The 19,728-nt window shown below is 39.6% G+C and overlaps 1 protein-coding gene across 3 annotated transcripts in view; it reads left to right on the top strand.

Annotated features, from left to right (window-relative positions):
- The window catches only part of LGI1 (leucine rich glioma inactivated 1), a 38,513-nt gene that overhangs the window by 14,966 nt on the left and 3,819 nt on the right, over window positions 1-19,728 (top strand). For all 3 annotated transcript variants that reach the window (XM_065920012.1, XM_065920010.1, XM_065920011.1), the window contains 5 exons: window positions 5,401-5,472; window positions 5,586-5,657; window positions 13,950-14,021; window positions 16,572-16,741; window positions 17,014-17,178. In XM_065920012.1, the coding sequence (XP_065776084.1) occupies window positions 5,401-5,472; window positions 5,586-5,657; window positions 13,950-14,021; window positions 16,572-16,741; window positions 17,014-17,178 (551 nt within the window). The remainder of the gene's footprint in view (window positions 1-5,400; window positions 5,473-5,585; window positions 5,658-13,949; window positions 14,022-16,571; window positions 16,742-17,013; window positions 17,179-19,728) is intronic.

The following is a 19,728-nucleotide window of genomic DNA, read 5'->3' on the forward strand; positions in this document are numbered from 1 at the left end:
TTGGTCTCTGGGTCAGGACGATCCCTTAGAGTAGGAAATGGCAACCCACTCCAGTATTCTTTCCTGGAAAATTCCACAGACAGAGGAGCCTGGCAGGTTACAGTCCATGGAGATGCAAAAGAGTCAGACACAACTGAGCAATCGATTGATCTATGTGTGGTCTTAAATCTTTCTTGGTAAGGAAACATACATTCCCTTGGTTGCAGAGGAAAACAATCCTTCCCACCCTTCCTACGCTCCCTTGTTTTCATACTGAATTCATGAGACTGTTGGCTAAGATACAGAAAGGTCAAAGTGCGGCCCTGTGTCCACCTCCACCAACATTCTAGGGAACATGCCTGCCTTTTCCCCTTCCTAAGAAGAAAGTGTCAGAGACCTCAAATGTTCCCAGAGGCCCAGGGGCAGAGGACACATTCTACATTATCCCTGTACAAACCCACAGGATGGCTGTTTGGCAAATCTAGGGGGTGAGGTCTCTGATTTGGAGCTCAGGGTAAGGAGTTTGTTCAGACAATACATTGGTCCCCACTCACCCCTCCATGTGCTGCAATTGTGAGGACAGTCGTCAAATCTGAGTTACGGTATTATGGACTCTTGCTACCTGTAGTTAGGGACATGGGACAATCTACAGCATCTCTGTGTATCAGAGCTCCTGTTCCAGACACACCTGCTACAAGGAGCAGAGGTCCCCTTGGTCGCCATAGGTAGAGGAAGGCTATTGTAACTGACCAGAAATTTACCATATGCAGCCCTGGCTGCGTGTAAGAGACACCTGGGGAGTTTTTAAACATCCCATGCTCAGGCCACATCACAGGTACAAAATTTAACCAGATTAACCAGAATCCTTGAGGGTGAGAACATGGTGGCAGTATTTATAAAGCTCTCCAGGTGATTCCAAGTGAAGCTAAGATTGAGAAGCACAGGTCTAGGATCAAACACAGATCCGGGCATCTCCCTGATCCAGCCTCATACACACAGCCCTTTGTGAGATCTCCTCCACATTCCACTCTCTTCTGAGTCCACCCTGCACACAGTTTTCCTGCCATGGAGCTGACTCAACCCTAAGGCATCTTTCCTCCTTCAGCTCCTCTGCTGGCTGGCTCCATCTCTGTTTGTGATTCCAAATTCTCAAGAAGGGATTCATCTTTAGCCCAACTCACCTTTTTGAACCAGACTAGTTGGACCGTGGGATGCTGACTGACCTTAGGATCAGCTATTCTTCATGAGAAAAGGAGTCCTTCTTGTTCTAATAATTTAAGAAAAGGGATAGAAGTCATGAGGTATAAAGCATGGCCATACTAGTCTGCCCCAGGTCTGTTGTACATCAAGATGAGGTGGGGTGACATAGTTTCCTTTAACAAGGACTACAGGATTCTTTAACATATCTGGCTCAATAACAATTATGATATTGAAATCAAACTTTCTAAAGGAACCTATAAAAATTAAAGATGGGCATTTTACCCTCTTTATAGAACAGGATCTTTTTAAGTCTTAAGTATATCCAGGATCGGAGAAGGCAATGACACCCCACTCTTGCCTGGAAAATCCCATGGACGGAGGAGCCTGGTAGGCTGCAGTCCATGGGGTCGCTAAGAGTCGGACACGACTGAGCGACTTCACTTTCATTTTTCACCTTCATGCGTTGGAGAAGGAAATGGCAAACCACTCCAGTATTCTTGCCTGGAGAATCCCAGGGATGGGGGAGCCTGGTGGGCTGCCGTCTATGGGTTGCACAGAGTCGGACACGACTGAAGTGACTTAGCAGTAGCATACACAGGATAATAAAATGGATAACCTGTTCGATCAACTATGTTTAGAATGTATGTATACATTTACAAATCTTTGCCCATGGAATCCTTGTCCACAGAAAATTACAATTGAATTTAGAATCCAGGGGCTAAGATATTAAATATTATCTTAGCCAGAGGGATTTGTTTTAGCTTTTATAAGAAAACTTTTTATTAAAATAAAATTTACATAAAGAAAAGTGTGCAAATCCTTTTTTTTTTTAAAGTGTGCATATCCTAAGTGTACATCTTGAGAGGTTAAATTAAGACTTAATTTTTTAGAGCAGTTTTAGGTTAACAGCAAAATAGAAGAGAAGGCACAGAATTTCCCATAGACTCCCTACCCTGAAACATGCATAGCCTCCCCTATCCCCCACATCTTCCACCATGGTAGTATCTCTGTTACAACTGATGAACTTACTTGATCAGCCAGAGTCTACATTAGGGTTCAGTCTTGGTAGTGTGCATCCTATGAGTTCAGGAAAATGTAGAGAGACATGTATCCATCATTATGGTATCATACAGAATATATTCATTGCCCTAAAACTCCTCTATGCTCTGCCTATTTATCACCCCTACCCCTTTCCTCATGACTTTTTATAAAGTGAACACTCTTGTAACCAGCACCCAGGTCAAGAAACCAAACATTATCATTACCGCAACGACTTCCTCTGTGCCCTCTTCTCATCTCCAAGATGTAAATGTTATCTTGACTTCTGCCAGCATAGATTAGTTTTGCTGGCTTTTTTTTTTTTTTTATATAAGAGCAATTATAAAGGATGTACTTTATTGCATTTTGGCTTCTTTCCCTGGATTTAGGTTTATGAGATTCACCCATATTTTCGCATATCATTGTACTTTTAGCCAGATGTTTTGTTCTTTAAAAACTAGTTCAGCAAACAGCTTTCAGGCAGAACTGTGCTCAGGACTGAGGACACAAAAATCAATAAGGATACATCCTTGCTATAAGGAACATTAAATCTAGTAATATAGTAATGATCAGAATTTAATGTAAAGTAAATTCCTCTTTAACAAATATTTATTCAGTGTCACAGCAGCAGCACTATGGGAGAGGCACTATTAAAGGTGCTAGGGATAAGCAATGAATGAGCAGATAAAAATTTTAGCAAAAACCCTATTTTATTTCCCTGACATGTGTGGGCTAATTCTGCCTACTTATATGCATATAGTATCCTGTTTTGCATCTTATTCAACTTAAGGAGAATGATTGTTAGAAGTCATTTCTTGCAGTGACTTGAAGTGAGTGATTTTGAAGTCCCTGGGACAGTTTGCAAACCAGTGAACATGGGAGGTATTTCTCTGTATCTATTTCTGCCTTATTTCATCCTCCCCCTTCTTGATGCTGCCTATACAGAATGAATAAAGAAATAAAGAATAAAGAATTTAAAATAAATACATTTTATTAAATTTAATAAATTAAAAAGAATTTAATAAATAAAATTTAAAATTTTTTTAAATTAAAAAATTAAATAAAAAGAATAAAGAATTAAAAAATAAAAGAATAAAGAAAGTTGAACACTGAAGAATTGATGCTTTTGAACTGTGATGTTGTGGAAGACTCTCGAGAGCCCCATGGATTGCAAGGAGATCCAACCAGTCCATCCTAAAGGAAATCAGGCCTGAATATTCATTGGAAAGACTGGTGCTGAAGCAGAAACTTTAACACTTAGGCCGCCTGATGCAAAGAACTGACTCATCTGAAAAGACCCTGATGCTGGGAAAGATTAAAGGTAGGAGTAGAAGGGGATAACAGAGGATGAGATGGTTGGATGGCATCACTGGACTTGATAGACATGAGTTTGAGCAAGCTCCGGAGATGGTGATGGACAGGCAAACCCGGCGTGCTGCAGTCCATGGGGTCGCAGAGTCGGACACAACTGAGCAACTTAACTGAACTGATACAGAATGAAACGAAAATCTGTAACCTAAGGAAGACGTTGGATGGTAGCTTACCTTGGAGTAAGGCTGAGCAATCTTCTTGTTTCCCAGAATCATGACGTAAGAAGAGACAATTGCCAAAGTTGTGACTGAAATCATAAAAATTTGAATTTTTTGAATAACTGGGCATCTAATATGTATGACTTATTCGATAATGTTGACTTCACAGTCTAGTGAATCATTTGAGAGTAAAGCTATAACGTTGGAAGAAGGGATAGAAGAGAATCCAACATCATTCCAGGGATTATAGCTTAAAAAGAAATGCAAGACATCATCTGGTTTTATTTGGTTTACTTTCTCTCCCTCCCCATTTTTACAGAAAATTTCAAACATATATAAAAGTAGAAATAGTAGTAAAAAGCAGCTTCCAGCTTCAAAAGTGACCTCTTCGTGCTCAATTCGTCTCTAACCCACTGTTATCTCTTTCTCTCATTATTTTTAAGCAATCTCCGATGTCAAATAAGTTATTTACAACTGTTCAGAAGGTGAGGTCATAGTTTTAATCCCCTTGGTTAACAGGCTCAGAGAGGGTAAGTCATTAAGTTGGTTAGTGCAGCTATTTTTAACCCCTACACCTCAAAAGTAAAAGTCAAGAAGTTTACTAACAGAGAATACTGGACTTAGCATAGTGCAATTAAACAGTATGTATAAGACATGAATTGTCAAACCTCCCACCTGTCCCATGATCATGGCCACGTTTTGGGTACTAGTTACAAGTGAAAAATGATGTTTCCCCATATAAGAACAGTAACATATAGCCTGAATGTCACTTGAACCCATTATAAGTTGTCATCAGTACATGTAAAACTTTATTTTCAGTTTATGTCAACACTTTATCTGATGAATTCCATAAATTAATACTCATTCTAAAAAGATAACTTTGTATTATTTGGCTTGTAATCACCTCTGTTAAGCCTCTGATTCAGAAAAAAAAAAAAAAAAAAGAAATTCTTCGAGGAATTACGCAGGATGTGGGGACTGCTGATTGATGTTTCTTTTCATCAGTTATTTCAAAACCAAATCCCTGTGGATAATGAAATTGCAAATAAATTTGTCCAAGTAAAAGTGTTCTTTTTCAACTACTTAGTAATAAAATGGGTCTGAGACTCTTCCTAAGCCTCATTGTTTCCCATCTTCAGCCTGCTCTACTTTCAAGGAAGGTTAGTTGATTTTTACTGAACCAGTGTCAATGGCTTACCTACTATGAATAACATGCACAACTAGACATGGAGCTAGTTTCCTAGGTCTGTCAGGTTAGTGACTATGATACCACTATTTGGGCTGGTCAGAATGTTCCAGAAGTTTCAGAGCAGGAGGGAAAGATTCTGCTAGTGTCTTTGGAAACCTGCAACATGTTGATTTGGCTGCTTTGACTGTCATACTTGCCCGATTGTGTCCCAAAATGTTACCCAGGGCATGTGACACTCATCCCTATGAGGAGTGGGGTACAAGGCACCCCCTCATTGAGCGTTTGATGAGATAATTGATGGTTAAAAAAAGCTGCAAAAATTACCTGAATAAATGACACTGTAAAAGGCAGACATCCAGACATTTTTCTGTGCACTACTCCCACTCATTTCTCTGAGAGATAAAAGCAGCAAAGATTGACAATCTGTCAGTTCAACCATTTTCACTGTGTACTTTTTCTGGGCAGGTTATTCACATCGAACTCCTTTGATGTGATCAGTGATGATGCTTTCATTGGTCTCCCACATCTAGAGTATTTGTAAGTAAAATAACCTTTTTTTTTTTTTTTTTTTTTTTTTAACATAATGATACAGGACAAGGGCTCTGAGGTTCCTACAGCTGTTTGACCAAAATTATTATAACCTATTGCAGATTCATAGAAAACAACAACATCAAGTCCATTTCAAGACATACTTTCCGAGGACTAAAGTCTTTAATTCACCTGTAAGTATGAATGTTGCTATTATATTTTAAGCTTGCCAATGGACAATGCAGTTTGATAATCTGTGGTTAATGTTCATCATAGAAAACCTGCTTTATGGGTATCTATGAAAATTTAAGAAACCCAAATGATTTCTCTCCATGCACACTTGCCTTTTCTCCCTGTCTTCAGCTAGTATATCCAGGAAACCCATTCCTATTAATATTAGCCCAACCAACAATAATTAGGAAAATATCCTAGTGCAAGGAAATTATGTGAATGAAATAATGTTTTTATTAACTGCATCATTACTCAACTTCATGAACTGACTATATAGTTTTTGCTGTTTCTCTTTTTCTGTATGAGCCCTGATTTCATATACATTTAAACATGCTAGAACCACAGGCCACATCTACACAGCACCTGAACAACTTTTTTATGAGTAAAATATTTAATTATTTAGTGGGTGATTAGAGCTCAATCAGTTGTTCTGAACAGGAAATAATTTTACCTTCCAGGGAACGGAGACATGTTTGGTCGTCACAACTAGGGATGTAACTGGGGTTTAGTAAGTGGAAAACAGCAGTGCTGCTGAACGTCTTTCAATGCATAGGAGAGCCTCTCACCAGCTTAGAATGGTACAGTGCTGTGCCTGAGAAACCAAATATGAACTGAATGATTCATCTCTCTTACTTTCAACTACACCCTACACACACACACACACACACACACACACACACACACACACATGTATTTTTAATGGAAACAGAAGGACATGGGAAGAAACAGCACCAACATTTGTTGTGTGTCTACTACTACAATGTTCAGTACTCTTTACATGAATTTTCATTTAATTATCTCGACAATCCTGCCAGATAGGCACAATAACCCCCATTTTATTTTTTAACCCCTACTTTAGAAATGAGGAAAGAGAAGCTTGGAGGGGATATATGATAAGTAAACTGACTAGTTAGGGAATTATGATAACATCAACTCCATAGCTGAACTGCTGTGGCTACTCATCCATTCAACAACTATTTCTCAAGTTCCTAATATGTATCTCATTGGTGTTAGATAAAGAGGCAAGCCATCTAAGCATCACAGTCATTCTGTCCATTTTAACCTGTTGCCTCACGGTAGCTCACTTCTAGCTCTGTTCTAGACCCCAGGAGGTACCAGGTAATGAAGCAGGTAAAAATGCCTGCCCTTTGAGCCTTTATTCTAGGGTGTCCACATGGTCTCATGCTGTCTCTACTAGTTCCTATCTCTACTGTTACTCGGATTTGCAGCAACAGGGAACTGATGGCCCTATGTATTTTACAAAATCAGTACACCTTTCAAGGCTTCTGTATATAATCATTATAAAAGGATGAGGAAAATAGTGTCTATAAAATAAACAGCAACACTGCTTTTCACATCAATGTTGTAAGTGCTGCAAAATTGGCTGTGCATGGTGGGAATGCTGTGCTATTTGATTATAGAGCCAAACGCCACCAAGCCTGATATTTCAGACTAAAACAGATAAATGGAAGCTCATGACTTCAACCTGAGATCTACTTGACTCACATAAATCCATTCAACACGGCCTGTGACTAATGGCTGAGCATCACGAGGGGCTGAAGGAAGAGCATAAGACCCCACGGTTCTCTCTGGAAACCTGGACAGAGCCTTGCTATGGACCCTTACTTCACTCAAGTGTGTCTTCTCTCCAGCCTAAAGGCCTACCTCATCTGGAGGGAAGAATGGAAAGAATGGGAGGGAAGGACAAAAGAGAGAAAAAGGAAGGGAAAAGGAGAGGAAGGTTAAGGAAGGCAGGAAAGGGAGGAAGAAAAAAATTTATACAACACTCTGGTGAAGAACATCCATTTTGTTTGACTAGAGCTCACTATGTCCATCAAATGAAATGGAAATATAAATTTGGGTCATTATGAGGCCCCTTCTTTAGAAGTGTGAAGAATATAAGAAGGAGGCATTGGTACAGCATGTACTTATGTCTAGAAATTTTCAGGCTCAAGGGAAAGCATAATGCAGCCCTCAAAGAAAGAGGCATGAATCTTAAGGATCAAACAGACAACGAAAGGGAAGTCCCACTTAAATAATGTGGGACCAGATGCTGGAGGTAGGAGGGAGGTGTTAGGAGGGAACAGGTTAAAGTTGATTGAATACGACCCTTAGATTTCTTACATTTTTATCAAATAGTTAGGTTGATTCAGTGACTGTGCCAATAAGAGACTGTTTTTGAGCTACAAAAATGGCATTGCCATATGGCTCATCCTAAATAGTCTCTAGGATGTGCCACACAAAAATGAAGAAAATCCAGCTCCAACCTGGAAGAGTTCAGTCTAGCAAGAGAAATTAGACAAACAAATATTTTCTCACTGAGTGCCTAGTCCCCACACCATGTCCTCCTTTCTAATTATGCTGTTCTTCCAGGGGTACTTCCTTCCTTTTTTCTTTTCTCCTTACCTTTTTTTTTTCCTTTCAAAGAGATAGGGAAGATTTAAAGCCCTAATGTCCCTCTGACTGTTCAGCACATCAAGTTCATTTTCCATTATTAACCACTTATACATACATTTGACATTTCTTTGAGCCATTAATTTTCTTTTTAAGATTTTAGGTTTCAAAGTGCACTTTTCTCCTCCTCAGATGAATTCTTCTCAATTAAAGGCAATCATTCAAGTAGCAAATAATTATCACCCTGCCCTCTAACCCACAGGAGGAGTTTACAAAGCTTTTCAAATTCTAGACCTCATTACAGTCTCTTGATGACCTTATGAAACAGATAAGGTGGTGGGTTATGGAGAAAGTAGCATAGACATATATACACTAACATGTGTAAAGCAGATAGCCGGTGAGAAGTTGCTATATAACACAGGGATTCCAACCAGGGGCTCTGTAATAATCTAGAAGGGTGAGAAGGCGGGAGGGGAGGGAGGCTTGAGAGGGAGGTGATTTACATATAATTATGGCTGATTTGCATTGTTGTATGGCATAAATCATCACAACATTGTAAAGCAATTTTCCTCCAATTAAAAATAAATTAAAAAAAAAGAAACAGGGCAGACACTATCCCTATTGGTAAATGAGAATTCAGAGGTGTGCCCTGAGTTTAAGCTGCTCCCCAGTTAGTAGTGGTAAAAGCCAGAAGTTTTCCAAGATCTTTAATGAGACCTCTAGTGCCGTCTCCACCATGTCAATTATAGAAGGACCAGAGAGCTTTACGGATGGCTAGGTCCTTCCACAGGACATGATCCAAGAAGCAAACACAAATGGGGAAGGAAGAGAAGATCCTGAAGACAGGAGCCCTACCCTCACTCTTGGTCTCCAAATGCAATTAGTTGGAATTAGACACATACTTTTTTTTGCTGGGTTTTTAAAAAATATATATTTTGTATTGGAGTATAGCTGATTAGCAGTGTTGTGATAGTTCCAGGTGGACACAACAAGTCTCAGCCATACCTATACATATAGCCATTCTTCCCCAAACTCCCATTCCGTCCAGGCTGCCACGTAACATACTCTCAATGGTATGTAGAGTACGTACCTACTTTTGTACTATGTACAATAGTAGCCATACACTTTTAGATCCAACTAGTTTCCACTCTGGCTTAACATTAAAGCTGCTCCAAGGGAACTTGGGAGCACTGATATAAATTCAGTTCATTCCTAAAGAAGCAATGAACTTACCTCACCTTCTTATACATCTATCTCAGTAGACTTGCCTTCTAAAGAGACATTTTTAGATAACTTAAAATTTACTATACAGACTCCCCTCTCCTTCAGACCAACCCCTCCCCAAAAGGGAATTCCTTATATTTAAGTCCTTACAAATCCTGTCAAATTCTGAGAGCCTCTCTTGATTATTCTAAATGACTGTCCTAATAGTATACATGATTAACTTAAGTGTTTGAATAGTTCATATATTTCAGAAAGGCTTGAATTTTCCTGATAACCATGTATTACTTCTGAAATCAGGGGAAAAATGAATTAAAAAATAGTTTATGGTCAATGATGACAAAATTTCTAAACATTTTGTATTGGTTTCTGTTAACACCCACAGTGTTTTAGTAATGATTCCCTTGGGCATCACATAAGTGTCATGGTGGCTAAGGTCCAGTGGAGGCAGGATTGTTTGCATGTATGTATAAAAACATTTGGGGAAAATTATCATCGATCTATACATGTCATGAAGCACCTACTGGTTGTTCTGCAATGCGGAGGTACAAAAGACATATGTGCAGTCCCCAAACTCAGGGCATCCATGTGTCCCCAGTTAATCAGGCAGGATGTCCTCACTTAAGCCTTCACAATGACAAGCATGTATAGAGGGCAGTGGGATATAGTGGCTGAGGAGGTTGTCTCTGCTACCAGACTGTGTGTGTTCAAAGCCAGGCTTTACCCATTAATAGCTCTGGGACATCAGGCAGGTCACTAAGCCTCCCGGTGCTTGCAATTTCTTTTGTGTAAAACAGAAGTGATAACAGTCATCTGTAAAAATAGGGGTGGAAAATAATAAGATACTTAGGAACACCTAGATTCTAAGACTGACAGGAGATTAGGCCAGTTACTCTACGTAAAGTACCTAGAACAGAGCATGGTATGCAGCAAACACCATCATGTAGGAAAAAACAGCCTTGCCGCCTAACCTCTACTGATTCTGGATCAGGACTCCAAATGCTGCAGTGTATTTATCCCCTTTAAACATTTTGTATGAAATTAAAATAACTGCACTTGAAGTACTGCAAATTCAGTGAGACACCAACTCAAGCTGAGAATCTGCACTGCAGGGAGGCTTGGGAGCACCCCAGATGGCCGTGGGCGAAGCTTTCTTAGCAGCAGAGCCCAGTGGCACTGAAACAAACGTGCTGTCTGAGCCAGTCTGGTCTGCCTTAGCAAGAAGACTTTCCAGTAGGTTCCATGCTCCATAATTAGAGGTTTTCTCAGGTAAGCCAAGAAAACACCAAAGTGGAGTGAAAGTGAAAGTCACTTAGTCGTGTGCGACTCTTTGCAACACCATGGGCTATACAGTCCATGGGATTCTCCAGGCCAGAATACTGAAGTGAGTAGCCATTCCCTTCTCCAGGGGATCTTCCTAACCCAGGGATCAAACCCAGGTCTCCTGCATTGCAGGTTTATTCTTTACCAGCTGAACCACCAGGGAAGCCCAAAGTGGAGGGAATGGTCATCACTTCCATTGGGAAAGAAAGCCTGCCTGCCATTAAGAATGCTTGACCCTTCTCAGCCAGTCTCAAGGCAGCTAGGTGTTCAGTTGGACAGTTTCCCAGGCATTTTAAAGGATGTTTCTTAGGTAGATTCTGAATCAGAACCTAGAGAATGGAGCTTAGTTGCAGACACACTTTCAAAAACCCTCCTAGGAGAACTTTCCTGGTGGTCCAGCGGCTAAGAGGCCAAGCTTCCAGTGCAAAGAGTCTGGGTTCAATTCCTGGTTGGGAAACTAGGTCCCACATGTCACAAATAAGTGTTCACATGCTGTAATTAAATGACCCCTGATGGTGCAACTAAGGCCTGGTACAGTCAAGTTAAAAAAAAAAAAATTAAAGAAAGCCTCCTAGGGAATTCCCTGGCGGTCCAGTGGTGAGGACTTGGCCCTTTCACAGCAGGGTTTGAACCCTGGCCAGGAACTAGGATCCCAGGCTCAGAGGAGGGAGGGAACTTTGTGAGCATCAGGAGCACGTGATGTCAGGGTAAGGCAATGGTAATTCACAGGGCTTTGCAGTTTCTCCCTAACTCAGTGTCTTGGTGTACGGGGCCTGAGACGCATTCTCTGCCCTTTCCTCTGTCTCGATTGGTGCCCTTTCTCTTATCCATTCAAGCCTGTCCCATTCATCCACTCATTCATTCAATCATTTATTCATTTAAAAGCAGCTGTTGAGGATTTACATTATGTCAGGCACTGGGGATACAGTGATAAGACAAACATCCTTCCAGTACTCACTGCGGAGTAATCCTAGAAAACAATTAACATCAGTGACATGTCTCACTTCCCTGTCTTCACTCCTCTCCCAACCAATTCTACCCCTCATCAGCTACCCAGATACAGTGCATTCTTACCCCTTAATAAAACCTGTAGTGAAGCACATTGACTCTTTCTTAATTTTGGAATTTTAAAATCTTTTTTTTTTTAGACCAAAACAAACAAAATGCAGTTCACCCATTTCTCCCACCCCTCAACCTCACCTCTGGCAGTCACCAATTTGTTCTCTGTATCTATGAAGTTCATTATTAACACCCTGACTATGTGAGTTCTACAGTTTTATTCTTCAGGCAGATAGTGGAACTCTCAATTCACCGGCTCTTTCAAAGAACTGCGTTGGGCAGCAAGGAAAACAGGTGTCTCTTCCTTGGTAACCTTAATGGCTGCAGCAATTCAGGACTAGACTATTTTATCATTTCCCTCCCACTGTTTTAAAACCCAGCCTACTCCAAGCATGCATTCTGCAGCCAGTTGTACTTTATGCTGGTCTCTGGGAGAGGGACATGCACTTAGGAGAAGTTAGCATAAGGACTGTAGGACACAATTGTGCCAGCAAATATATTGAGATGCATAACTTGAGAGTGACTCTAGACTGGTCCAAGACACCAAGAAATTTCTTCATTCAACCACCAGTCAGTAAAAGGAATTGTGGAGATGTTCTCTTGCAAAATCTTCTTTAGCAGTATTTTCTTAATACTATGTAGGTAGACAGTCACAGCAGTTCACTTGTATGGTCAGTTTTCTAAATGCTGTTTTGGGGCAATGATCACACAAGAGCCCTTCTCCTTCCAGTCCCCTCCTCCCAAATGCCCTTTATTGAAAGCAGTCCACATACCAGCTGCCATCCTGAGTTACTGCATTTTTTTAACACTCTTATAATATGAGGTATTATACCTCCACTTAAAAATGAAAAAACTGAGTTGCAGAGAAGGTACATAACCACAGTCACACAGCCAGTAAATAGTGGAGTCAGGATTCAAACAGCTCAGAATGACTCCAAAGCTATGCCCTTCATCACAAAATGGACTGTCACTGAGACTGAAACCTTCTGATTCACTTCCCTTTCTTCTGTGCCAAAGTTCATTGAAAACGGTTTCTAATCTAGTCTAGTGGTAATTTCCAAAACTCAGAAAAACAACATAATTAACTTAAAAATAGGTTTTAAATGTCTTTAATGCTTGCACTTGAGAAATCCCATACTAATTAGAAGAGGTAGAAACAGAAGACTTTTGAGAATGTTAAGGTGAATTTGAGAGAATTTTCAAGAGCTTTGCAGGCCGACAGCATAGGCTCCTTTGTTTTAATTTTCAATTTTTATTATGAAAATTAAAACCGCTTCTAAGGAAAGTATATAACATGTCTACGTATGTATGCATGCTCAGTCGCTTCAGTTCAACTCTGTGACCCTATAAACTGTAGCCTGCCAGGCTCCTCTGTCCATGGGATTCTTCAGGCAAAAATACTAGAGTGGGTTGCCATGTCCTCCTCCAGGGGATCTTTCCGACCCAGGGATTGAACCTGAGTCTCCTGCACTGGCAGGTGGGTTCTTTACCCACTGAGCCACCTGGGAAATGCAAGTATATGTATAGTGCTGATTAAAGACAAATCACCAGTACCTAGTAACCCTTCCCGGTCATACAGTATCTGCTCCCAGTTACGTGCACAATTCTGCAGTGTGGACACATGACCTTTTCCTTGATGCTATCAGCACTGTTTCCTGCTCATTACTCTTGATTAGAATCAGAATCATTTTAGCAATATGTGGAAGAACAAATAGAGAAGGAGAAAACAATTCCTGTGATAATAGGGCAAGAACTGTAAGAAGGAAAAAAAGATGATTAAACAGGATGAATGGATGATTGGATAGATGGATATTTATGAGGAAGCTATTTTCTAAGGAAGGATGAGTGAATGGAGCTAAAAAGGAAAAACATGTAGAAAAAGAATAGGCAAAAAGAGTGTGCTAGAGTGGGAGTAGTTAGACAGGCCTCCAAGTTTGAGAGCTGTGGGTTCTAAGAGCTGGTGGTTGAGCTACTCCTGGAGCCAGTGAGGGGAAGGAGGGGAAGGGCGGCCTGAGAGTGAGGGAGGAGCGCATGGAGACGACAGACGTGGGAAGACAACCTTTAGTTGTCTGAGAGTGTGATGCTCCATTCGGTGCTAAATAAATAGAAAGACCGATGCCCAGGCATTGTTTTGTTATTGGTATTTTGGAGTGTTTCCTTGTTCATTTTGTTTAATACCATAATACAAAAAGGGCCATAAATGCATGTATTTTGTTTATGACTACAGTTTACGTTACTCTTTTTTTTTTTTTTTCCAGGAGCCTTGCAAACAACAATCTCCAGACTCTCCCAAAAGATATTTTCAAAGGCCTGGATTCTTTAACAAATGTGTAAGAGGACCTAAGAAATCACTGATTAATTAACTAATTTGCAGTAGTTAACAAAGAAGTCTGGTGTTGATTATTAAAATTTTTAATTGGCTTTAAATTAAATGAGAAATTTAAAATTTTAATTTGTCTTAAAATTTGAATTTAGTTGGACTACTGTTTGAGTCTCCTAGGGTTTCCTCCACTATAGTTTGAAAACATAACCCTAAGCTTTCCTTTGATAAAGTGTGTGTCTGTATGGGAGGGACTGATGACAAGTGACTTGGGGGGAGACAGGGGAAGAGGAGAGCTAGATAGAAATTTCAAGAAGCCTTTTTTTTTTTTTTTTCTCAAGGGGTTCAGGAAATGGGGCTACAAAGGAAAAACACAAAGAAGTCTGGGTAACTGACAGAATAAAGATGAAAGGTTACACCCATGGGTTGGTCAGTCAACAGAGAAACGGAGCAGGAAGTGGGGGAAGGGAGAAAAGTTTGCCTTTTCTCTCATTACTCTGAACAACAACCCTAGGCTTAATCCCCAGGAATTTGGCTTAAGCCCCAGGAAGGGAATGAACTTAATTATTTTTGACCCTTTTTCAAACAAAAGAGCTTTCAAACTTTGACTTTTAAGCCTCAGAGTGAAAGATCTTTGGAAGGAATTTGTATATTTTGCAGTAAGCAAAGCAAGTAATGTATGCCTAACCGTCTCAAAAGCAATTTAGCTTCAATAAGTGCCTTCCAAAACATTAGAAAGGTATTTAAATGCCACAAGGTAGAACATAGGAACAAACGAAAGATGTGTGAAAACAACCATATTTATCAGGTCCTTTGCTATAGAATATATATTCAAAACAACTTTTCTGCAACAAAATTTGAGTCAAGTATCCTCGCCTAAACCCAGTATTTAACATCAAATCAGCTAGCTAGTGAAAAACTTTCTTTGTTCCTTGTAGTACTCCCCCAGCCCCTCCTCCATGCCTATTACCCCAATTCCTGAAAGATGGTTTATTTCCAAGAGAGTGTCAGAATCAGGACACTTCCAAAGAGTCTTGGACAGACCACAGTTATCCACTCCGATTTGCAATAGATCAGAAAAGCTGACACTCATTATTTCTGGGTCAGAGTAGTCTTGGGATATGAAGTCTGTCCTACGAATGTCTTGCAAGTTAGATAACTCCATAGCAGACTTGGGGATATAGCTTGTTTGGAGACCCTCTGGCCCAACATTATGTCAGTCTAAACTGCACACTAGCAAAAGAAAAGTCACTTGAAAAGGGCTCAGTTTCTCCAAGGAATCGTATCATGGGTTTGGCCTACCTTGATACGCCCAAATCAAGAATTATTTAAGAAGTGCAAGGATCCATGCCAATATGCCTTTTAGTAGATTTCTTGGTTTTCTTTATCCCTTAAAACACATTTTTAAGTGCTCCAACACTTAAAAATTATTCTTGTGCTGTGTGAAAAGTAGACAATACCTATCTTAGGAATTCTATGGGACAGAGACGAGTTTTAGGAAAGAGATTGGATTTCTGAGCAGAAACAATGCAAATAAACAGAACTGATGAGTTGGGATCATATGTGGAAATTTAAACTATCTGTGCTGTGCAGTTTATTATGGGCATGAGCTATTGTATGTCTGCATTAACTCGGCTGTATCGAAGTCATTTCCTATTAAAATTGAATTTGAAGACCATGGAATAGGATCAGGGTTAATTACATCTGTGAGGAAGAAGAAAAGGAAATAGCTCACTTGATTTAATTAAATATGGTTCAACAGTCACTACATTCTGTGTTTTAGAACCCGTGTTGCCCAATATGGTAGCCGCACATGTGATCACGGAACACTTAAAATGTGTTCCTAGTGTGACTGAGAAACTGAATTTTAAATTTTACTTAGTTTTTTTTTAATCAAATAAAAAACTAAATTTAATAACTGATTTTTCTGTTCAATTATTGGAAAAGTTTTAGGTATGCTTGGAACAAATCGGGTGTATGAATTTTTTTTTTTTAACTGTGAATTTTATTGAATCTAAACACAAATCAGGAACTTCTGCTGAAATTTTATTATCCAAATTGAGATATACTGTAAGCATAAAATACACATTGGACTCCACAGAGACTTAGTATAGAAAAAGCATGCAAAATATCTCATAAGTAACTTTCATATTACTATATGTCAAAATGATAAAATTCTGTATGTTTTGGGTTACATAACATATGATATTAAAAATAATTTCATCTGTTTCTTTTTACTTTTTTAATGTGTCTATAGAAAAATTTTAAACTACATATATGGTTCACATTGTATTTCTATGGACAGCACAGCTCTAGACTGAACTACCTTTGAATCCAAGAGGGAGTAAGTTATGAGGTTCCATTGACTGGGGTGGCTTGCAAGGGTGCACTGTGGTCCTCTCTGAGCCCAAAGTGAACGATCAGACAGGTTCAAGGTAGATTATGAGGCATGATATAAAACCAGGTGAGGGCATCCTGCTCATGTAATTGCTATGGTAAGAGTCATGCCTGTGAAGGAAGGACCCTTGTATATCAAAAGCAGCTGAAGTTTGTCTTTCAGTGACCTGAGAGGTAATTCATTTAATTGTGACTGTAAACTGAAGTGGCTGGTGGAATGGCTAAGCCACACCAATGCAACTGTCGAAGACATCTATTGTGAAGGCCCTCCGGAATACAAGAAGCGCAAAATCAATAGTCTTTCCTCTAAGGATTTTGATTGCATCATTACAGGTAATGTATTCCAAATTATTCCATCTCATAAAATTAAACTAAGGGTTACATTTTTTTAAACATATGCAGGAACTGATATTTTTTATACATTAAAAACCAACTGAGCAATTTAAAGATATTATGAACCATTAAAATTTCATGTGTTTAAAAGCAAAGTAAAATTACCATTTTACTGTTTCTCTAGAATAAATGTATTTCTTATGGACATTTTAGATCTAGCCAACAATTGAGGCATTAGCACAGCTACTAATCATCATTTTCAATTTTTGCAGAGTTTGCAAAGTCTCAAGACCTGCCTTATCAATCACTGTCCATAGATACTTTTTCTTATATGAACGATGAGTATGTCGTCATCGCTCAGCCTTTTACTGGAAAGTGCATTTTCCTTGAATGGGACCATGTAGAAAAGACCTTCCGGAATTATGACAACATCACAGGTATGAAAAGGCTAACTGTATTTTGAATGGAAAGTTAAACTCCTTGGGTCAAGGGCAAAAAGAAAAGATGAATGATATCAGGGAATGCTTTTGGCAGGTTTGTAGTTTAGTCGCTAAATCGTGTCCAACTCCTGGGACCCTATGGACTGTAGCCCACCAGGCTCCTCTGTCCATAGGATTTTCCAAGCAAGAATATTGGTGTGGGTTGTCATTTACTTCTGCAGGAGATCTTCCCAATCTAGGGATCAAACCTGGGTCTCTAGAACAGTAGGCAGTACTTTACCAATTGAGCTACCAGGTTTAGAATCATTTGAATCCTAAATCTACCATTTGAGATTGTTCCCTAAAGCTTAATTTCCTCAGTTGTAATGGTAATACTAATATCTAACTTGCAAGGTTCTTATGAAATAATGAGAGCACATGTTCAAGAAACTTAGCATAGGACCTATCTTAGTAAATACACAATAAAAAGTGGGTTATTTTTCTTGAAAGAAAAAGTACTGGACTAAGAATTATGAGTTCTATCTAGGTTCTGCCACAAACAAACTAGTTAAGTCACACTCTCACTGGGTCCATTTTTTAAACTACAGAATTGAGTTTATTTTAGATCGATGAATCTCAAATTTTATTGCAAAAACATTACTTCTGCAAAATGTTCATGTATGACTTGTGACATAAGGGTTTTATGGTCCAGTAAATTTGGGACCCATATCTCCCTCTTGGAGATTCATAATAACACACATTAGAGGCTCTGAGAAATCCTGCAGTGAGGACACAAACCTCTTTCTAGTATTTTTTGCATTTGATGATGGAAATCTTTTTTTTTTTCCCATGAAAGCTTTTACTTAGGTCACCTCTTAAGTTTCTTCCTCATTTCAAAAACTTTTAAGTGTTAAGTCATAAATTAGAACATGAGGCTCCCTCTGAAATCACCTTCACATCAGCGTTAGCTTCTAACACCCTTAAACTTGCTTCTGAGAGCACTCCCACATTCCCATAGAAGGTCACCCACTCGACAAGGCTGGGATGGTTATAACTAGATTTTGTTGGCAGTCATCAACCCTATTGCTCAAAGGATCAGGACAGGTTTCGGTCTTACCTAAGACTGAGTTGCCCAGATAACTGAATCCCCTCCAAACCGAGACCCTCCTAGACTCCTCTTTCCTTCTCAAGGAGGAAGGCTATGCTTCCCTTTCTCCTGAAGCCCCCTCAGTTCTCCAGTGGATTGCAGCAGGACTTTGCGCAATCTAAACCAGCTTCTTCTTACATGCGTACAGTCTCCAATTGCTATGAATGAATCTTTAGATGAACACTTGAAAGAAAAATGAATCATATATTTGCAGACTTCCAGATGACATTATCTAGTCCAGGATGATGAATATATGTCATATATGCAGTCACTCTCCCCTCCCTCACCCCATATAGACACTGCTAATCTATCATGATGTTCTTTCTTGCAGAGGACAGAATCCTTCTTAATACAGTTCTCCAGGCTGTCCCAATCAATCAATCAATATTGGTACATGATTGAAAACCAGTAGCCATCTCTAATCTAGTTTCAACTTTCACTGTATAGAAGGGAAAACTGAATCTCAGAGAAGAGATTTTCTTAAGGTCACAGAATCAGCTGAGTCTTGAAAAGGGTCATAAATAGAATAATTTTGCCTATGCATGAAGTCAATTAATAGAAAGAGTCGATGTGGAACTTATTACCTCAAAGCCCTTAGAGCTGCAGGTAGAAAAAGCCTGGGGCTAGATTTGCCTTGCTTTCTTTGGGTTTCAGAGAACCAACCTCACTCTAGAAGGTCAGAATCTATTGATAACTTAAACTCTTAACAAAGGATACTGAGCTAGGCTTCTGACAGACCCCCATATAGTTTTCTGAGATTTCCCAAAGTAACTTTCAGGAGCATCGCCCATGGCTGTACCCCTCTTTCACTTTTCTTAAGGATTCTTCCTTCTTCTCTTTTGCCACTAGTGACCTAAAGCTTCAGAAAAATCCCGAGTGATATCTCTCTTTTCTTAGGGGAAAGTTAGTCGATTCTAGAGCTAGAAACCATTCATTACAGAGAACACAGCAATTGAAGATAGAGCTGTGGGCTGCCCAGGCCACTGCTCAAGACTTGGTGAGGTTGTCCTAGAACCTTGTGGAATCCAAGCCCAAGTTGGAAGCCCCAGTACAGCTAACTCCTTGCCCTGGGTTAAGTTAAAAGCATAGGGACACTGGTAGCCTTGGGCTTGAATCCCAACTCTGCCTTCTAGCAGCATCGAACCTCTCTGACTTTCAGCCTGCTCACCTGCAAAAGGAAGGGTAATAATAATAGTTATCTCTTAAGATTGGTGGGAAATTTAATGAGATGATCTGGCAAAGCATAAAGTAGGTGCTCAATAAATGGCAGTTTCCACTAGAATTACTGTGACTAACTCATTGATACGTCAGGGAAAGCAATGATTCTTTTCTATAAGAAGTGAGAGGAGAGGGAGCTCCTTGACGGTCCAGTAGTTAGTACTCACTGCTTTCCCTGTTCAATCCCTGATTGAGGGAACTAG

The sequence above is a fragment of the Muntiacus reevesi genome, chromosome 2, assembly GCF_963930625.1.
Source record: "Muntiacus reevesi chromosome 2, mMunRee1.1, whole genome shotgun sequence".
Taxonomy (NCBI): Eukaryota; Metazoa; Chordata; class Mammalia; order Artiodactyla; family Cervidae; genus Muntiacus; species Muntiacus reevesi.